The sequence below is a fragment of the Nicotiana tomentosiformis genome, chromosome 10, assembly GCF_000390325.3.
Source record: "Nicotiana tomentosiformis chromosome 10, ASM39032v3, whole genome shotgun sequence".
In the NCBI taxonomy this organism is placed as follows: Eukaryota; Viridiplantae; Streptophyta; class Magnoliopsida; order Solanales; family Solanaceae; genus Nicotiana; species Nicotiana tomentosiformis.
The window spans coordinates 32,104,378-32,122,190 of NC_090821.1; the positions used below are offsets into that span (position 1 = coordinate 32,104,378).

General features: G+C 40.4%; 1 protein-coding gene across 1 annotated transcript; it reads left to right on the plus strand.

Moving 5' to 3' along the window:
- Window positions 1–6,443: 6,443 nt before the first annotated feature.
- On the plus strand, window positions 6,444–7,893 carry LOC138899963 (uncharacterized). Its single transcript, XM_070186665.1, has 4 exons — window positions 6,444–6,462; window positions 7,007–7,080; window positions 7,219–7,336; window positions 7,589–7,893. Exons 1-4 carry the CDS (start codon window positions 6,444–6,446, stop codon window positions 7,891–7,893), a joined length of 516 nt encoding a protein of 171 aa, XP_070042766.1.
- Window positions 7,894–17,813: the final 9,920 nt, after the last annotated feature.

Consider the following 17,813-nt stretch of genomic DNA (forward strand, 5'->3'; position numbering starts at 1 on the left):
GACCAAATGATAGATACACCCCTTATTAATCATCTTTGTGGCCTTAAGGTAAGAAGTAAACTTACCTTTTGGCATTACATTATTCCCCTTCCACTCAACAACTGGTTCATTTGGAAATTCAAACCTCACAGTTCTATTCTGGCAATCGAGTTTGCCAAAACATGAATAAAGACAATACATTCCCATAATTACATCAAAATCGGCCATCCCCAATTCAATGAGATCGGCCACATTGTCCCGACCACGTACCGTGATAACACAACCCCTATAAACCTGTGCGGCAACAATAGACTCGCCAACTGGAGTAGATACAGAGAACGGCTCATGAAGTTGTTACGGTTCTATCCTAAATTCCATAGCAACATAAGGGGTAACATAGGACAAGGTGGAAGCGGGATCAATCACAGCATATACATCATGAGATTGGACATTCAATATACCTGTGACAATATCTGGAGAAGCCTCTGCACTCTGGCGACCACTCATAGCATAGAAACGGCTGGGTCCTCCTGAACTCTACACACCAACCCTAGCTGCACCACGCCCTGCTGGTGCTGGAGTACCTCGAGGTAGAGGGGGTGCTAAAAATGTAGCAGCTGTAGAACTAAATGGTTGTGTTGTGCTCCTGCCCGCACCCTGGCGGGATGAATGACACTCCATCTGAATTTGACCTCTCAATCTGCACCCGTAACATATAGGTAGGTCCATGTAGCAGATCCTCAAGTACATCTTCCCAAACTTGGGGCATGGGGGCCTCCGCTGCTACTCGACTCTCCCTCCTGATCGGCCCTGCTGGTGGGGTCCCCTACTGCCCTGATTGGGCCTGAAATGACTCCCCTGCTGCTGACTGCGCCCTGTTGGCAGTGCACTGGCTGGAGACTGAGCAAAAGACTGGGATGGCCCTGATGACCCTCCCCTAAAAGCTGATCTTCCCCCACCAAATGACTCCCCAAAGTTGCCCGCGGACCGGGCCTTGCTGGTACCCTCTCGCTCCATTATGTTCTTCAATTTACAGTTCTCTGTAGCTTGAGAAAATGCTACCATCTTCCCATAGTTCATATCTGAATTTAAAGCAGTTGTAGCGGCCTCATTGATAACCAAGGGGTTGTGGCCCTACACAAACCAGCGTACTCTAGCATCCATAGTAGGCAACATGAGAATGGCATATTTAGACAGACGCGCGAACTCCATGTGATACTCTTACACACTCTTACTTCCTTGCTTAAGGTTCTCAAACTCTGCGGCACGAGCTGCCTTAATCTTGGTCGGCGAGAAATGGTCCATGAAAGCATCAGCAAACTCACTCTACCTCACTGGAGGGCTCCCCTCCTCCCGAGAGTCCTTTCATAGCTCAAACCAAGAATATGACACCCCTTTTAGGAGGTAGGCGGCCAACTCCACTCCCTCCGTCTCAGTAGCGCTCATAACACAAAGTGTCTTATGCATCTCATCAAAGAAGTCATGTGGGTCCTCCTCGGGATTAGCACCCATGAACACCGGAGGATCCAACTAAAGAAACTTGTTCACCTGGAACCACTAGAATCCCCTTGTGGGCTAGAAGAAGTGGGTGCAACATTTCATCTCTAGGCTTGAGAAGCCACTATCTGTGTCAGCATCTGGATAGCTCCCCTAAGATCCCCATTAGAAATACAAGAATCAGAAGCTGGGGCTGGAAGTAGAACCATAATATCAGTTGGAGGAACTACTGGACTCTCAGTAGGTGCAGGAACCGGTGTGGCCTGGTCAGGTGTAGTGGAATCAGGCAGTGTAGCAGTCGAGGGATTATCCTCACCCCTCGGGTATTCACCCGCATCACCAAATAAAGGGCCAACTGCCATTCCTGAGGCGGCATTGGCTCCTTGGCCAGTTCTTACTCTCTTCTTAGGTGACATGTAGTAAAAGTTAAAGGAATGCACGAGTTAGAGGAGAAATAGTTTAACAATCAGTTTCATCGCACGATCAAGAATATCAAAGAAGAGTATTATTCCTAAATGTCCAAGTAGCCTCCAACTTATAGATGTGGTCCACAACACACCGATAAGGAGGATTCTACTAGACACGGCTCTCAGACATCCTAGGATACTTTAAAACCTGAGGCTCTGATACCAAGTTTGTCATGCCCCAACCTTGGGAAGCACGACCGACGCTCAACCGAGTGAACCCGGTCGAGCAAGCCTGTAGATACGTTCTACCCAACTCACCCATGATCTACATGAATTCATTAATTAAACAATAGGAAGTTCATATATACAATACTAAATCATCTCATTAGTTACATCATTTTAAAGTCCAAAAATACACACATGCTTATAATTCTAGTAAAACAAGAGATCAAAACACAACATAATCTGTTTGACTTTTCTAGCACCCATGTACAACCCACGCTATGTCTATGGAGCCTCTAAAAGATACAAAAGAGTGTTATGATAGTGCCGGCAACAAGGCCCCGACTATACCTCAAAACGTGATAATGATATGAACAAAAGGTACAATACATGACCCCGGGATGAAGTGGGGCTTACCAAGTTTGTTGGGAAGAGGATGTGCCACTATCGTTGATCAACACTACCTACTATGGAACCACCTGCATCCATTTAAAGATGCAGCGCCCCGGCAAAAGGGACATTAATATTGTCAAATAGTACTAGTATGTAAAACTAAGCACCATCTCAATAGAATGAATAATAATACAAGGGGGACAGTCAATAATTCAATAAGAGCTTCAAATAATACTTAAGCATCAAGTTAAGGACCACATAAGTTTTCAAGTCAATTTCCATGTTATTAGGTTAGGTGATCTTTAGAGCCGATATACCATAATTCACAATACCACCGTATTCTTACACGGAGTCCGATCACGACCCGACCAGCTAAGTCATCTCATTTGAGACATCAACCATAACCCCAATTTTAATTATCATTTCCAGCACAGTCACCACCATGTGTGCGGCATGGTATCCGATCACGGACTGATCGGCTACGCCATCTTACCCAAGACATTACCTTTTTCCCTCAATCATCTCACATCATACTTCTTTCATATCTATTCAATTCATCGGCACTTATGGCCACAATTATAATACCATTCTTGGCACTTGGCCGAATTTCATATTTCATGCTCCCCTTTTCATTTTCACACACCATTATTATTATCGACCATAAGACTCTTCAATTCAAGGCTTTTAGGTACACATGAGAGCAATTAAGAGTCTTAGACAATTATAGATATTTTGTTCACATAATTTGGCATGATAACCTTCACTCTAGCATAACTTGAAATCGTAACAATTATAACACACACAACCACACTTTGAATATATATACTCAAAAGATAACATAGCATGAATAAATGCATTTGAAACACATATTGAACATGAACACCGTCGAATTTGATTCTAAGAGAGGGGTTTAGCCAACATACCTCAATTGAGCTTCCTTAAACCTTTAAAATGTTTCGGAATTCTTAGCAACTTCAATCTTTTTTAGAAATTTAACGAGTTAAACCAAAATTATGAAGATGATCAAGATTCTAGCTCACTTGAGCATATTATCAAGCACTAGGTGTGCATTAAGTTCGTAAGGCCCTTTTGTGAAAGATTCCATCATTCCCCAACCCATTCTCTACCATTTTCAGCTCACAACCTTCTCACATACTTCAAGAATACATGCATGAAAGATAACAACTACCACACCCAATAATTGTCTTTCTAATTATCCCTTTTTTAGTAGATTTTCGAAATTAAGAGCTAGGGCATAGATTCTTACCTTTAAGATGAGGACTTTCTTGATAATCTTCAAGGATTGAGTAATAATTGTTGGATATTAGGTTGAAGGTTACTCCCCCACATTAAGCACCCTTTCTCACTCTAAAATTATAAGAAATATGCACAAAAATGGACCATGGCATATGTTTTAACGAGGTAGGATCGGGTTTAAAAACCTCAAAAATTAAGCCTCGAGATAGGATATGCGGTCCGCATATCGGCCACAAAATTTGGTGCAAAAAAACTGCAAAAATCTGTCTAGGTCTGCGGTCGTTATGCAACCCGCAGACCTATTCTACGGTCGCATAATGCTCCGCAGAACCTCCCTCCGCAAAAATCTCAAAGCTGGATATGCAATCAGAGTGCGGCCTACGAAATGGTTTTGCGATCCCATAATGGGCCACAAAATTGACATAAAAATGGTCCATAAGACTATCTCACTATGCGGCCATTCTGCGGCCCGCAGAGTGATTACACGGCCGCATAGTGGGTCGCAGAAATGCCTATTTCTGCCAAATATTTTCCTTCAACTCCCCATCATCACGGAACCCCCATTTTTAGAAAAACATTCATGGGGCCTTACATCCTCCCCCATTTAAGATCATTCGTCCTCGAATGAGGGTCTAGGTTCACTATTAGCATCTTATGCAACTCAGTTTTCATACACACACCATCAGCCCCAAATTTGACTAACTCCCTAAATTCCCAAATATTTCGCCAGAATTTCCCCTGTAACTAGGCCTATCCACCTGTCCGAGGGCCCCAATAACACATCATTAAAACATATACATAAACCACTAACGTAACATAACTCATAACAACGCCAACTGTGGTCTTACAAGCAATATATTGCCAGGAAAGGAACACCCTTAACATCAACTGTACAAATGATCCATAATTCATAGAAAGTAACTCTTAGAATTTTCATAAATTACAACTTTATAAATACATAGCTATTCAAACAAATAAGGATACTTTTTCTTCATTTCTTCCTTGGTTTCCCAAGTAGCCTCTTCAACCTGTTGGTTTCGCCATAGCACTTTCACGGATGCAATTTCTTTATTTCTCATCTTTCGGACTTCCCGATCAATAATAAAAACTGGAATCTCTTCATACGTCAATTCCCCATTAACCTCAATAGCCTCAACCGGAACAATGAGTGTCGGATCTCCAACTTCTCTCTTCAACATAGACACGTGGAATACTGGATGCACTAATGACATCTCGGGTGGTAGCTCAAGCTTGTACGCCACCCCACCGATCCTCTGATTGATTCTGTACAGTCTGACATACCTCATACTCAATTTCCCTTTCTTACCAAATCACATTACACCTTTCGTGGGGGAAATTTTCAAGAATACCCAATAATCTTCTTTGAACTCCAAATCCCTACGACGAACATCCGAATAGGACCTCTGATGACTCTGAGCAGTCTTCAACCGCTCCTTAATGATCTTAACGTTTTCCATAGCCTGATACACGCGGTGTGGTCCTATCAACTCTGCTTCCCCAATTTCGAACCACCCAATGGGAGATCTACATCTCCTACCATACAATGCCTCAAATGGTTCCATTTTGATACTAGCATGAAAGCTGTTATTATAAGCAAACACTATGAGTGGCAAATGATCATCCCAGTTCCTCTTCAAGTCAAGAACACAAGCACGAAACATATCCTCAAGCGTCTGAATAGTCCGCTCTTCCTTCCCGTCGGTCTGTGGATGGAAGGTTGTACTAAGATTTACCTGAGTACCCAAACCTTGCTGAAATTTCTTCCAAAAATTGGCCGTGAAGTAATACCATCGATCGAAAATGGTAGAAACTGGAGTACCATGTAGCCTGACTATTTCCTTGATATACAATTGAGCATATTGTTCCGCTGTATGTGTTGATTTCATGAGTCGATCCACAATCACCCAAATTTAGTCAAACTTGCGCGGACTGCGTGGTAATCCTACCACAAAATCCATATTAATTAATTCCCGCTTCCACAAACGAATTTCTATGTTCTGTGCCAACCCATCAGGCCGTTGGTGTTCGGCCTTCACTTGCTAACAATTCAAACACCTAGCCACAAAGTCCGCCATATTCCTTTTAATGTCATTCCACCAATAGACTTCCTTGAGATCATGATACATCTTCGTAGAACCTGGGTGCACGGAATACCTAGTAGTGTGAGCCTCGGTCATGATTCTTTCCTGGAGACCATCTACATCTGGAACACACAGGCATCCTTAGTAACTTAGTGTACCATCATCGGTGCCAAGAGTAAATGTCATAGTTTTATGTTTATCAATTCTCTCCTTCAGTTGTACATACAATGGATTGTTGTATTGCTTCTCTTTGACTTCCAAAATGAAGCAATGATTCAGCCCTATTCTACACAATTACCACTCCTTCACTAGAATCCGCAAGACGAACTCCCAAACTAGCTAACTGGCGAACCTCCCTGGCCAACGGCCTCTGACATACCTCCAAGTGAGCCAAAATACCCATAGACGTACGGCTAAGAGCATCCGCCGCCACATTGGCTTTCCCCGGGTGATATTGGATATCGATGTCATAATCCTTGAGTAACTCAAGCCATCTTCTCTACCTTAGATTCAGCTCCTTTTGTTTGGAAATATATTGAAGGCTCTTATGGTCCGTGAATACATCCACATGGACCCCATACAAATAATGACGCCAAATATTCAATGTAAAAACCACCGTCGCAAGTTCTACGTCATGTGTTGGATAGTTCTTTTCATGATTCTTGAGTTTTCTAGAAGCATAAGCTATAACCTTGCCGTGTTGCATTAATACACACATAAGCCCAATTTTTGAAGCATCGCAATATACCACAAACTCATCGGTGCCCCCTGGCAGGGTCAACACTGCTGTCATAGTCAATCTTGATTTCAACTCCTGGAAGCTCCTTTCACAAGCATCAGACCATTGGAACTTAACCGCTTTCTGAGTCAATTCAGGATCAGATATGGACACTTTGAGTTTTGTGTTATGTCATTTGGTTTGACCAATGCCCCAACAGTATTCATGGAGTTGATGAACCGTGTGCTCAGACCTTTTTCTAGATCTGTTCGTGATTGTATTTATTGATGATATATTGGTATATTCTCGTTCCGAGACTGAGCATGCAGATCACTTGCGTATTGTGCTCAAAGTTCTACAAAAAGGGAAGTTGTATGCAAAGTTCTACATATGGTTGAATTCTATAGCTTTCCTTGGGCATAATATTTCAGGTGAAGGTATCCGTGTTGATAGACAAAAGATTGGGGGAGTAAAGACTTGGCCTAGACCTACGACACTGACGGAGGTTCGTAGCTTCCTCAGCTTGGCAGGTTATTATAGGAGATTTGTAGAGGGATTTTCTTCTCTTTCAGCACCATTGACAAAGTTGACTCAGAAGGGAGCTAAGTTTCAATGGACTCATGCTTGCGAACGGGGTTTTCAGGCATTGAAGGATAGATTAACTTCAGCACCGGTTCTAATGCTCCCAGAGGGGACCGATGGTTATGTTATCTATTGTGATGCTTCGGGCGTTGGATTGGGTTATGTACTAATGCAGCATGGTAAGGTTGTAGCTTATGCTTCTAGACAACAAAGAAATCACGAGAAGAATTACCCGACCCATGATTTAGAGTTAGACTCGGTGATTCATGCACTAAAGATGTGGAGAAACTACTTGTACGGTGTTCATATTGATATCTATATGGATCATAAAAGCCTTTAGTATATCTTCAAGCAAAAGGAATTGAATTTACGCCATAAGAGATGGTTGGAGCTACTGAAAGACTATGACATTGATATTTTATACCATCCAGGGAAGGCGAATGTAGTAGCTGATGCCCTAAGCCATAGATCTATGGGTAGCATGTCATGTTTACAACCAGAGAAGAGTGGGAGAGCTCATGACATTCATCAGCTAGCTAGTCTCGGAGTTCAATTACTGGACTCAAGTGATACTGGAATTACTATTCAGGACACAACAACATCCTCTTTAGGAACTAAAGTGAAGGAACGCCAGTACGAGGATCCTGTGTTAGCTCATTATAGGGATACAACCCCTCAGATGGAGAAGATACCATTTGAGATTGCAGAATATGGGGTCCTCAGATGTCGAGGATGATTATGTGTTCCAAATGTTGCGGGGGCTGCGTCGGCGGGTTATGGGAGAAACTCACTATTCTCATTATTCTATCCATCAAGGAGCAACAAAAATATATCATGATATTAGGGAAATATATTGGTGGGACGGAATGAAAAAGGATATAGCAAAGTTTATTGCTCAGTGCCCTAACTGTCAGCAGGTTAAGATTGAGCATCAAAAACCTAGTGGATTATTGCAGGCTATAGAGATTCCGACTTGGAAGTGGGAAGTAATCAATATGGATTTCATCATAGGCTTACCTCGTACCCAGCGTAAGTTCAATTCTATATGGGTGATTGTTGATAGACTTGCAAAATCAGCCCATTTTCTGCCCGTTAGGACTACATATTCCGCAAACGATTATACAAGGATTTATATTAAGGAGATAGTACGACTTCATGGTGTCCCTATATCTATTATCTCGGATAGAGATGCTCAGTTTACAGCTAATTTCTGGAGGTCCTTTCAAAAAGGATTGGGTACTCAGGTAAGTCTTAGTACATCATTTCATCCCCAGATAGACGGACATGCCGAGCATACTATTCAGATATTGGAGGATAAGTTATGGGCTTGTGTGATAGACTTCAAGGGTAGCTGGGATGATCATTTGCCGCTTATTGAGTTCGCGTATAATAATAGCTATCATTCTAGTATTCAGATGGCTCCATACAAAGCTCTTTACGGACGGAAGTGTAGGTTGTCTATAGGATGGTTCGATGTTGGGGAAGGATGTTACATCCCGCATTTCGTACGTTAAAGTTTCGCCGTAAGTTAACTAATGTAAGCTCGGGAACGATATTAGGGGTGCCTATGATCTTGATTCCTCATGTGAATTTTATTATATCTTCTGTTCATGGATCTCAGAAAAATACGTAGTTGATTAAGTTTATCCGAAAGGCATATTGATCTTATGACATTCTGAGAAATCTTATTAACGTGTTTCTTATGAATTTCATTCATTTATACATGTACATTGACCAATGACCAGATGGCGTTACATATGCGTATATTATATGTATATGGGATATAGGAAAAGGTTACGGCATTATATAGGTACCACCACCTGATGAGCTTGTATATGTTGATGATTTTGCCCACAGAGGCCGAGATGATATGATGGGATGCCCTCAGAGACTTGATGGTGTTATGTACACCTATACCTATGCATGATACGTTATTTATACGCACGTGCATGACATTATAAATGTTTCAGGATTCACAAAGTTATTTAGACTCACAGGTGAAATTCTTTACTCCATGTTTCATCTATGTCTTTATGTACTGATTTTCATGCCTTACAAACTCGGTACATTATTTGTACTGATGTTCCTTTTGCCTGGGGACGCTGCGTTTCATACCCGCAGGTGCAGGTAGATAGGCTGACAGTCCCTCTTTTTAGGATCGTTGATTAATGAGAGTTGGTGTGCTCCACTTGATCCGGAGTTGTTACTAGTTTTGGTACGCTATTTTTGGTATGTAGATATGGGTACGACGGGGCCCAGTCCCTTCCTTTATACAGTTGTACATTCTATTAGAGGTATGTAAACAGTTATGTATAGTGGATAGTATGTGGCCTTGTCGGCTTCCAGTCTTAGACGTGTAGTTGTCTATAGTAGCATCGCCTGCTCGCCCTACTGTATTCCTTATGTATATGTATATATGTCTTTTGGACATGTTTTCCTCGCATATGTCATTCACGTAATTCAGCAGTTTATTGACATATGCTATTTATGACCTGCCATTTAATTCATGTTTTTATCATAAACGCATGCTTAGGGGTGTTCAACAAGTAGGACTCGGGCACTCGACATGGCCCATCGGTTTGGGTCATGACAAGTGCCATACAAAGTACCACATGACTATGATAGTATGGTATATAAAGTGTGTTAAAAGTGATTAGTATTTTAAGTAATTTGAGATAATTCTTAATTGTGTGAGTAATTGGTTAATTATTGGTTAGTGAGAGATTAACAAGTTAACAAATTAATTAGAATTGTTGGCCAAGTCATCATGCAAAGTGGGGCCCACACCAACTAAGATAAAAGATCTATTTAATTTACAAAGAGAGATGCTTATATCTAATCAACAATGTAATGGATCCTCTTCAGCAAGTATCACACAAATTTTGCAATAGCAACGTGATTTGCTTCAACAATTCATATGAAGCTGCTTAATACTATAGCAGCATGAATATCATACTGATTTTTCCCTACATCGATTCGTCGTTCCGTGTTTTTCGCAAAAGATGTGGGTTAGAGGGATTGTTAAGAGAATCGGCTCAGGTATGTTAAGGCTATCCCTTCTTTCATTTTGGCACGATCCATATTATACAAATGAAATGAGCAAAGGCGCAACTTTCATAAATGACTCTATTCATAGAAGTGCTAGGGGTGCCTATGTCCTTGATTCCCCATTTGTCTTATTATTATATCTTCTATTCATGGGTCTTAGAAAAATACATAGTTGATAAAGTTTATCCGAAGGCATATTGATCTTATGACATTCCGAGAAATCTTATTAACGTACTTCTTATGCATTTCATTCATTTATACATGTACATTTACCCATGACCATATGGCGTTATATACGTGTATATTATATGTATATGGAACATGGAAAAAGGTTACAGCGTTATATACGCACCACCACCTGATCAGTTGGTATATGTTGATGATTTTGCCCACAGTGGCCGAGATGATATGATGGGATGCCCTCAGAGGCTTGATGATGTGATGTACGCATATACCTATGCATGATATGACATTTATACGCATATGCACGACATTATAAATATTAAATGATTCACAGAGCTATTCAGACTTACATTATAAATCTTTTATTTACTGATTTTCATTCCTTACATACTCGGTACATTATTTGTACTGATGTCCCTTTTGCATGGGGACAGTGCATTTCATACCTGTAGGTCCCGAAACACAGGTTGAGAGTCCTCCACGTAGGCTATCAGCTCAGCGGAAGGTGTTGGTGCGCTCCATTTACTCCAGAATTGCTTATTTGGTGAGTATGATTTGGGCATGTATTGATTGGTATGGCGGAGCCCTGTCCCGACCTTTATGGTCTTTATCTACTCTTAGAGGCTTGTAGATAGATTTCATGTATATGGATACTTGTATGGCCTTGTCGGCCTATGTTTTGAGTACATAAAGGATCGTGCAGGCCTTATAGGCCCGTATGTCATTTGTATAAGACGGTATGTCATGTTGGGTCATCCTATGTCGAGTATTTCCTCATGTTTTATTCTAGTTATCTCATGATAGCCTTTCCGGCTCATTTACTTATGATAGTATGATATGAAATATACGTTACGTTGATACTCGGTTGAGTAAGGTATCGGGTGCCCGTCACGGCCCATCGGTTTGGGTCGTGACACTAACAAGACTTCCTAATTGAATTATCCCTAAAATAATTAAGAGATTAAGCACACCCGAATATGGCTACATATAGTTCAATCCTATCCCTAGGTAGAATCTATAAAGTGATGGTTAATGCCTCAAGTTCTTGTTAATTAATCTTTTCCAACCCCAAATTATATTTTCCAAAATTAATTCGAAGTTAATGGGTGATTCCTAGGGTTATCTAATCCCTTTGGAAATATTAAAGAACAAGAATAATTAAAGAAATAATAAGTCACTTCACAATAAATAAAAATCGTTCAATACGTAAGCACAACAAGATAATTAATCCATACTTTAAATATGAATATTCCCATAAAAGAGATTCAAGTGTTGAAAAAATACTACACACTTAGATATTCAATACAAAGGAAGGAAATGAAGAAATGAACATAAATGGGCAAGAAATTAACAACCAAAACCTTCAAATATTCAAGACCCAAGTGAGTGTGCAAGAACACTAGCTCCAAAACGTATCTTCTCAGTCAAGAGACTAAAAAATAAGCCAAAGACCTTTTACAAATGAGGTAGGTTGTGTATTAAATGGTTTGGGGGTCCAAAACGTGAAATGCCATAACTACCCAATTTCTGCCTAGTTATAATGCTATGCGATCGCAGTGAACAACATATGATATACTTCGCGATTGTTTAACAACCCACGCGTTCGCGTAGTATAGTTGACCAGCCGCTGACCTGGCTTTCTTCTTCGCGTTCGCATCACTTCTTTCTCCTGGACTTCTGCGATCGCATATAACTCTCTGCTATCGCACAAAGCATTAACTGGCAGTAATCCATTTTTTCCAAGTTTACATATTTTGACTTGTTTTCTTTCGTATCTACTCCAAATCATATGATACCTTAAATATGCCAATAAACTCAATACACGCCTTAGTTTCTCAGCAAAATCATACAAAAGTCTAAGTATGAAGTATAGGTAAGTTAGTAAAATACCAACTTATCAGTGCGCGTCATGGCGTCCGATCTCAGCCTGATCGGCTAAGCCGTCTCAACACAAAGCCATGTGGGTCGACATCACATCACATCTCGCTAGCAATAATCTCATCCCATTTAAGGGAAATATCTCAATACATCAATCTCATCCCATATACGGGGAGACAATCTCATCACATCAACATGGGGATTTACCCCTCAATCACTCCTACACCAGCACGTGTAGTTTCAGGGTTAGGTTATTTCGACCTACCCTTCCTCAGTGACTAAATGATACTCCCAAAGCCTTTATTATTTAGAGAATTTACAACTCATTTCATAATTTTTCACACATATATCCATTTCATTGGCACTAGTGGCCACAATTGTAATATCATTCTCGGCACGTCGACCGTATTTCGTATTACATACTCACCCCTATAACTTTCAAGCGTTACTATGGATTATCATCAATAAGAGAATTTCAAATCAAAACTTTAAGTACACATATCGGCGAACATGAGTCTTAAGCACATTGAGTTTCTCTTCCACAATTAGGCATACTAACTTGCAATTGAAACATGATTTTTAAATCACAACACCTTTGGTACATTGATCATACTAGATTACATTCTCAGAGTGAATCATGATATGATAGGAACATTTGGAACACATTTTGAGTACATACATCTTTTAACACAACTTTATTCTGGAATAATCAAATCTATTAGGAAGGGCTCGGAACATGAGAAATAAGAATTTGAGCCAATCATAATTGCAACTTACGAGGACATCATGGAAATCGATTCTACAAGAGAAGTTTAGCCAACATTCCTTGCTTGAGCTTTCATAAATTACTACAATGTTTCGAAAATCCTAGCGACTTTAATCTATTAGAAACATGACAAATTTGAACCATAATTAGGAAGATACTCCGGGTTTCAGCTTATTTGAGCATTTTATCAAGCACTAGGTGTGCATTAAGGTTTCAAGGTTCTCCTATGGTGGATTTCATCATCCCATAACCCAGTGTTTACACATTTGCACTCAATAACCTTCCCACTAACCTTGATGGTACATGCATGCAAAAAAAAAACACTCAAGAATCACACTTCTCATTATCTACTTTCAGTCCAATCCCGAAATTGAGGGCTAGGGAGTAGAATCTTACCTTTTGGGTGCAGACCTTGTGAGTTTTCCTTGTTGAATTTAAAAGATTGAGCAAGGGTTGATGAAAAAAGTGCTTGGGGCTTCCTCCTCTATCTCTCTCTCTCTAACGCACTCCCCTCACTCTAAAATGGCAGATTTTTACCTTCTAAATGAGACCTAATGGATTTTAATCAAATGGGGTCAGGTTTTAAAAATCAAAAAATAGACCCTCCGAACTCAACTCTGCGGTCGCAGAGTGCACTACAGATCAGGTCTGCGGCCCGCAAAATGGACCGCAGAAACGGTTCCAAAAATTGGGCTGGTCTGGCCTAGTCTGTGGCTAGGTCTATGGCCTGCATATCAATTATGCGGCCGCATAATGGACCACAGAATCTCCCTCCAAAAATCATCATGCTGGTTTTGCAATGGATGTGTAGCCCGCAAAACGATTATACGGTCGCATAATTGTCCGCAAAACAAGCTCCAAATTGTCAAATTTCTATGCTTCACTATGCGGCGGATCAGCGGTCGTATAATGGACCGTAGAAATGCCCTGTTCTACAATAATATTTCTTCAACTCCCCAACGTTCTATTCAACCCAAAAAGTCTGTACCTCGGCACCATGAAATTTCGGGTTTTCTACAACCCTCAAATACAATAGTCTATCTCGGCACCATGAAACTCTAGGTTTTAGGTGAAATTTTTACAAGACCTTACATGGGCATTGTGAGTTATCGAGTGTTTTGTTCTATGGCTTTAAGCCAAGGGGGAGAGTCTACTATTGACGATTTGATTGCATGGTTATGTGTTGTATTGATTTCAATATGAGGCATACTCGTGGATCGATTATGACTTGCAGAGGTTGGTTTTGAGGATGACTTAAGCAAGTAAATTTCTGGATGCATGGTGTATTACACTTTATGGGTATATGGGAATCATGGAATGATTGAGTTGTTATTCGTGAAGGATATAATGCACATGGAGTTGGAATTTGCTCGGTTAAGTTAAGGCAGTTACTCCTTTGGGTGTTGTCATGTTAATGGGGCACAAGTCGTTCGGCCTGTTTGGGCGGTGCAATTGAGATTTGAACAGAGTGGATGACTCTTGAGAAGGTTCTAGAGGATTCAAGATTTAGATGTAGCAATTGAGAATTTTTCAAATATGTTTATGGCTAGAATATGAGATTTACACTAGACAGTGTCAAGACTCGTGGTATTTCTATATCATTATGAATTATACATTTTAATATCAGGAAGGTGAAGGAAATGACTTTAGATTCATAGAAGGTCTCGATTGTGGTACTTTATGGTGCTTAAGAGGGAATACATCGGCTTATAGGCCTTAGGGCAGTGTGGTTTTATGCTAAGATCTCTTATGGTGAGCTTTGGAAAAGGATCGTGGTGTTCTAGCAAGGAGAAGTGTCAAGTTGTGGGTAATTCGGAAGGAACTCGAAGAAATAGGATAGCTTGGTAGTAGGTTGGATCAGCATGGTAATGCATATGATCGGTTCTTTGGGTTCTTATGATGTGGTGAGTCTCTACATGTGTTTTGTGGCAATACTCTTGGGTTTGACGACCTGTGTGGCTTGGTTGAGCTAGAAAGATTCACTTTTGATGGCTTGGTTATGTGGAAATGGGTTTCGAAGAGTTCTGGATGGTTTCTACCATGATTTGAGATGGATATTTCCTACTTGTGTGAGGAGCATGTTGCATATTGTGATTTTCTCCTGGACTGGATCAAATGGAAGGTTTATGACTGATCAGGTATGTATTCTGCTGATGACTTAGAGTTGATTATGAGATTCTCATGCTTTTCATATAATGTCATGATATATGCGGTGCGTCGTGTGGGATTGAGATTTGCATGTGCAAGGTCACGATTGAGTTTTGAAGGGAAGGTCATGAATTCGTAGACAACATGGACAGTTTTAGATTACTAGATGAATTCTATTACTACTTGGTATTGCCTGAGAAGGGTGCGCATATCAGAAGGCGCACTGTGTTTTGACTTACGGATGCTTCATTGGTATTGCGGTACTTGCCTGGTTGACCGACTGCTGATGTTCAGATTTTGCTATGTGGCATGGAAGAATTATAGAAGTATTTCTCGTGGGGATGATTATGTATGATAGATGTGTTAGTCATTCGAGTGGTGGAGTTGGGATCGGCTATGGCGATTATTATGTTCTATGGAATTTGGAGTCTAGGAGTTCTCAGAAGCATATTGTTTTGGGGGTTACGGACTTTGAAGATGTGGCCAAAGTTAGCTAGATGGTAGTACGTGCTATGGTTATGTCATTGAGGACGTTTGGAGGGCCATTTATCCATTTAGGGATGACCAGAGTTGAATTGGGGTCCATTGGTAGGCCCAATGAGGATGTGTATTCTACACCTGGTCAAATTTGTTGACTCAACACCATTATTGTTGTAAGGTGTGTCATTTGGATCCAATTGACCTTTTTCGTATTCTGATATGTTCTATGTGTTACTATTATATGCTACGAGGGATTGTTATTTGTTGATTATATGCACACCCGATGCGGTTCTGTTTGGGCATTGTAGCAGAGTTTGAGCGAAATGGTTATTAGAATGTTGAATGGTTGATTGCGCCTCAGTTATGGTCTTTTTGGGATGTGTTATATTGTGCTATTCGCTTCTCCATGGTTATGGTCATGCACTTTGTGTACTTGATGTCAAATTATGCGTTGTTATTGATTTTGAGCATTATGGAATGAGGTATTTCATATGGACCGGTATTAAGATTGGGTCATACATTGCGGCGGCGTTATGCTAGGATATGATCGTTTGTGCTTATTTCGTGTGTTATGTTTCCCCCTGTCTGGTGGATTGATAGCATTGCGCTTCGTGGTGGTATCTGTTGAGCTGGCAGGATGGTTTCTTCATTTCCATTCTCTTTCCATCATTGGGTATATTTAAGTTATTGTTCGTTGGTGTACGGATTGCATGGTATGTGGCTCTAAGTAGGATTTGTGTGACAGGTCGGTTGAGTAGCTTGTACTTGATGAGTTGAGGTTATTAGGCCTGAAATGAGTGCCATCGGATTTGAATAAGGTATGTTTACAAGAATTGTGTCCCTAGTCAACTTAGATTTTGGATATGGTTCTTATCAGGCAAGAGAGCTCCACTACTTGTTAATGTGATGGGTGGTTATGAGTTTCTATATGTTTCTTTTATCATTGGCAGTGTACGAAGGTTCAGAACAAGATTTTAGTTGATAAGGTTTGTTACCGGTGTCGGGTTAGTTATCAAGCATCTATTGTGGTGGAAAGTTATCGCTATGAGTATTTGAGTTATATGGTATATTATGTGATTATGTCTTGAGATATGGTTATGGATTGATACAGTTTTTTCAGAGTTATACGGTGCATAGATGCAAGAATCGGGTCATATAATGAGTTCCGGATGTTGGGGATTTGGGTTTTAAGGTTTATGGACTAAGGTTGAAGTAAGGATCCTCTGTTAGGTGGTGGTGTTGGGCTTATATGGATTGGGGTGACATGGGATCACCCATAGTTATGTGTATGGTGAGGGTATAAGGAGATTTGATGTCTTTGGATAGACTCTTGGCACGTTGGAGGACGAACGTATGTTTAAGTGGGGGAGAATGTAACGACCCGATCGATCGTTTTGAGCTTTAACATTCCATTTGGTGGGCTGAGACTTTGAGTAGCCTCATATTATGTATCATGACTTGCGTGTATGGTTGGTTTCAGTTTTCGAGCGGTTCGGGATTGATTTTGAAGAATAATTCTTGTTTTAGAACCTTTAAGTTGGAAGAGTTGACCAAGGTTTGACTTTTGGGTAAACGAACTCTGAATCGGGTTATAATTATTTCTATAAGTTCGTATGATAATTTTGTACATGTCCACAAAGTTTGGTTAAATTCAGATGAGTTTTGGATAAGTTTGGGTTGTATGGTGATTGTTTTCGGTTTCGACATCGATTTGAACATAAAAGTTACCATATAGAGCAAACAGCCTCTGACTCATGTTTCGACTAAACCATTATATCTGTATCATAATTTTGGAACCATGGCAACTGAAATCATCAAGTTTCGACATCGTATGAGGAATGTATGTCATTTTACTAAGAATTGGGTTGCTAGATTTGTCCGATTAATTACGAAATTGACACTGAATTCGTATTTAAAAATCTGCACTATTTCCAAATCCAAATATTGAAACCAACATATCTCCTTTATTATAAGGTCAAATGGAGTGATTCAAATTCCTAACTTGACTTGAAATTTACGAGGAATCCATTGGAGGCATCAAAAGCAAGTTTCAGGATCGTTTAGCACAAGAAACGAGGCAGAACAACTAGGCGTTTTTGGCTATTAATGTTGTTGGAGTTTTTTTCTTATCTTGAAAGTTTGGCATTGAGAGA

Excerpts from the sequence above, each read along its gene's own strand:
- LOC138899963 (XM_070186665.1), top strand. Across the intron at positions 7,081-7,218 it reads GACCTACGACACTGACGGAG|GCATTGAAGGATAGATTAAC; the intron begins GTTCGTAGCTTC and ends CGGGGTTTTCAG. Across the intron at positions 7,337-7,588 it reads TTATGTACTAATGCAGCATG|GGAAGGCGAATGTAGTAGCT; the intron begins GTAAGGTTGTAG and ends TATACCATCCAG.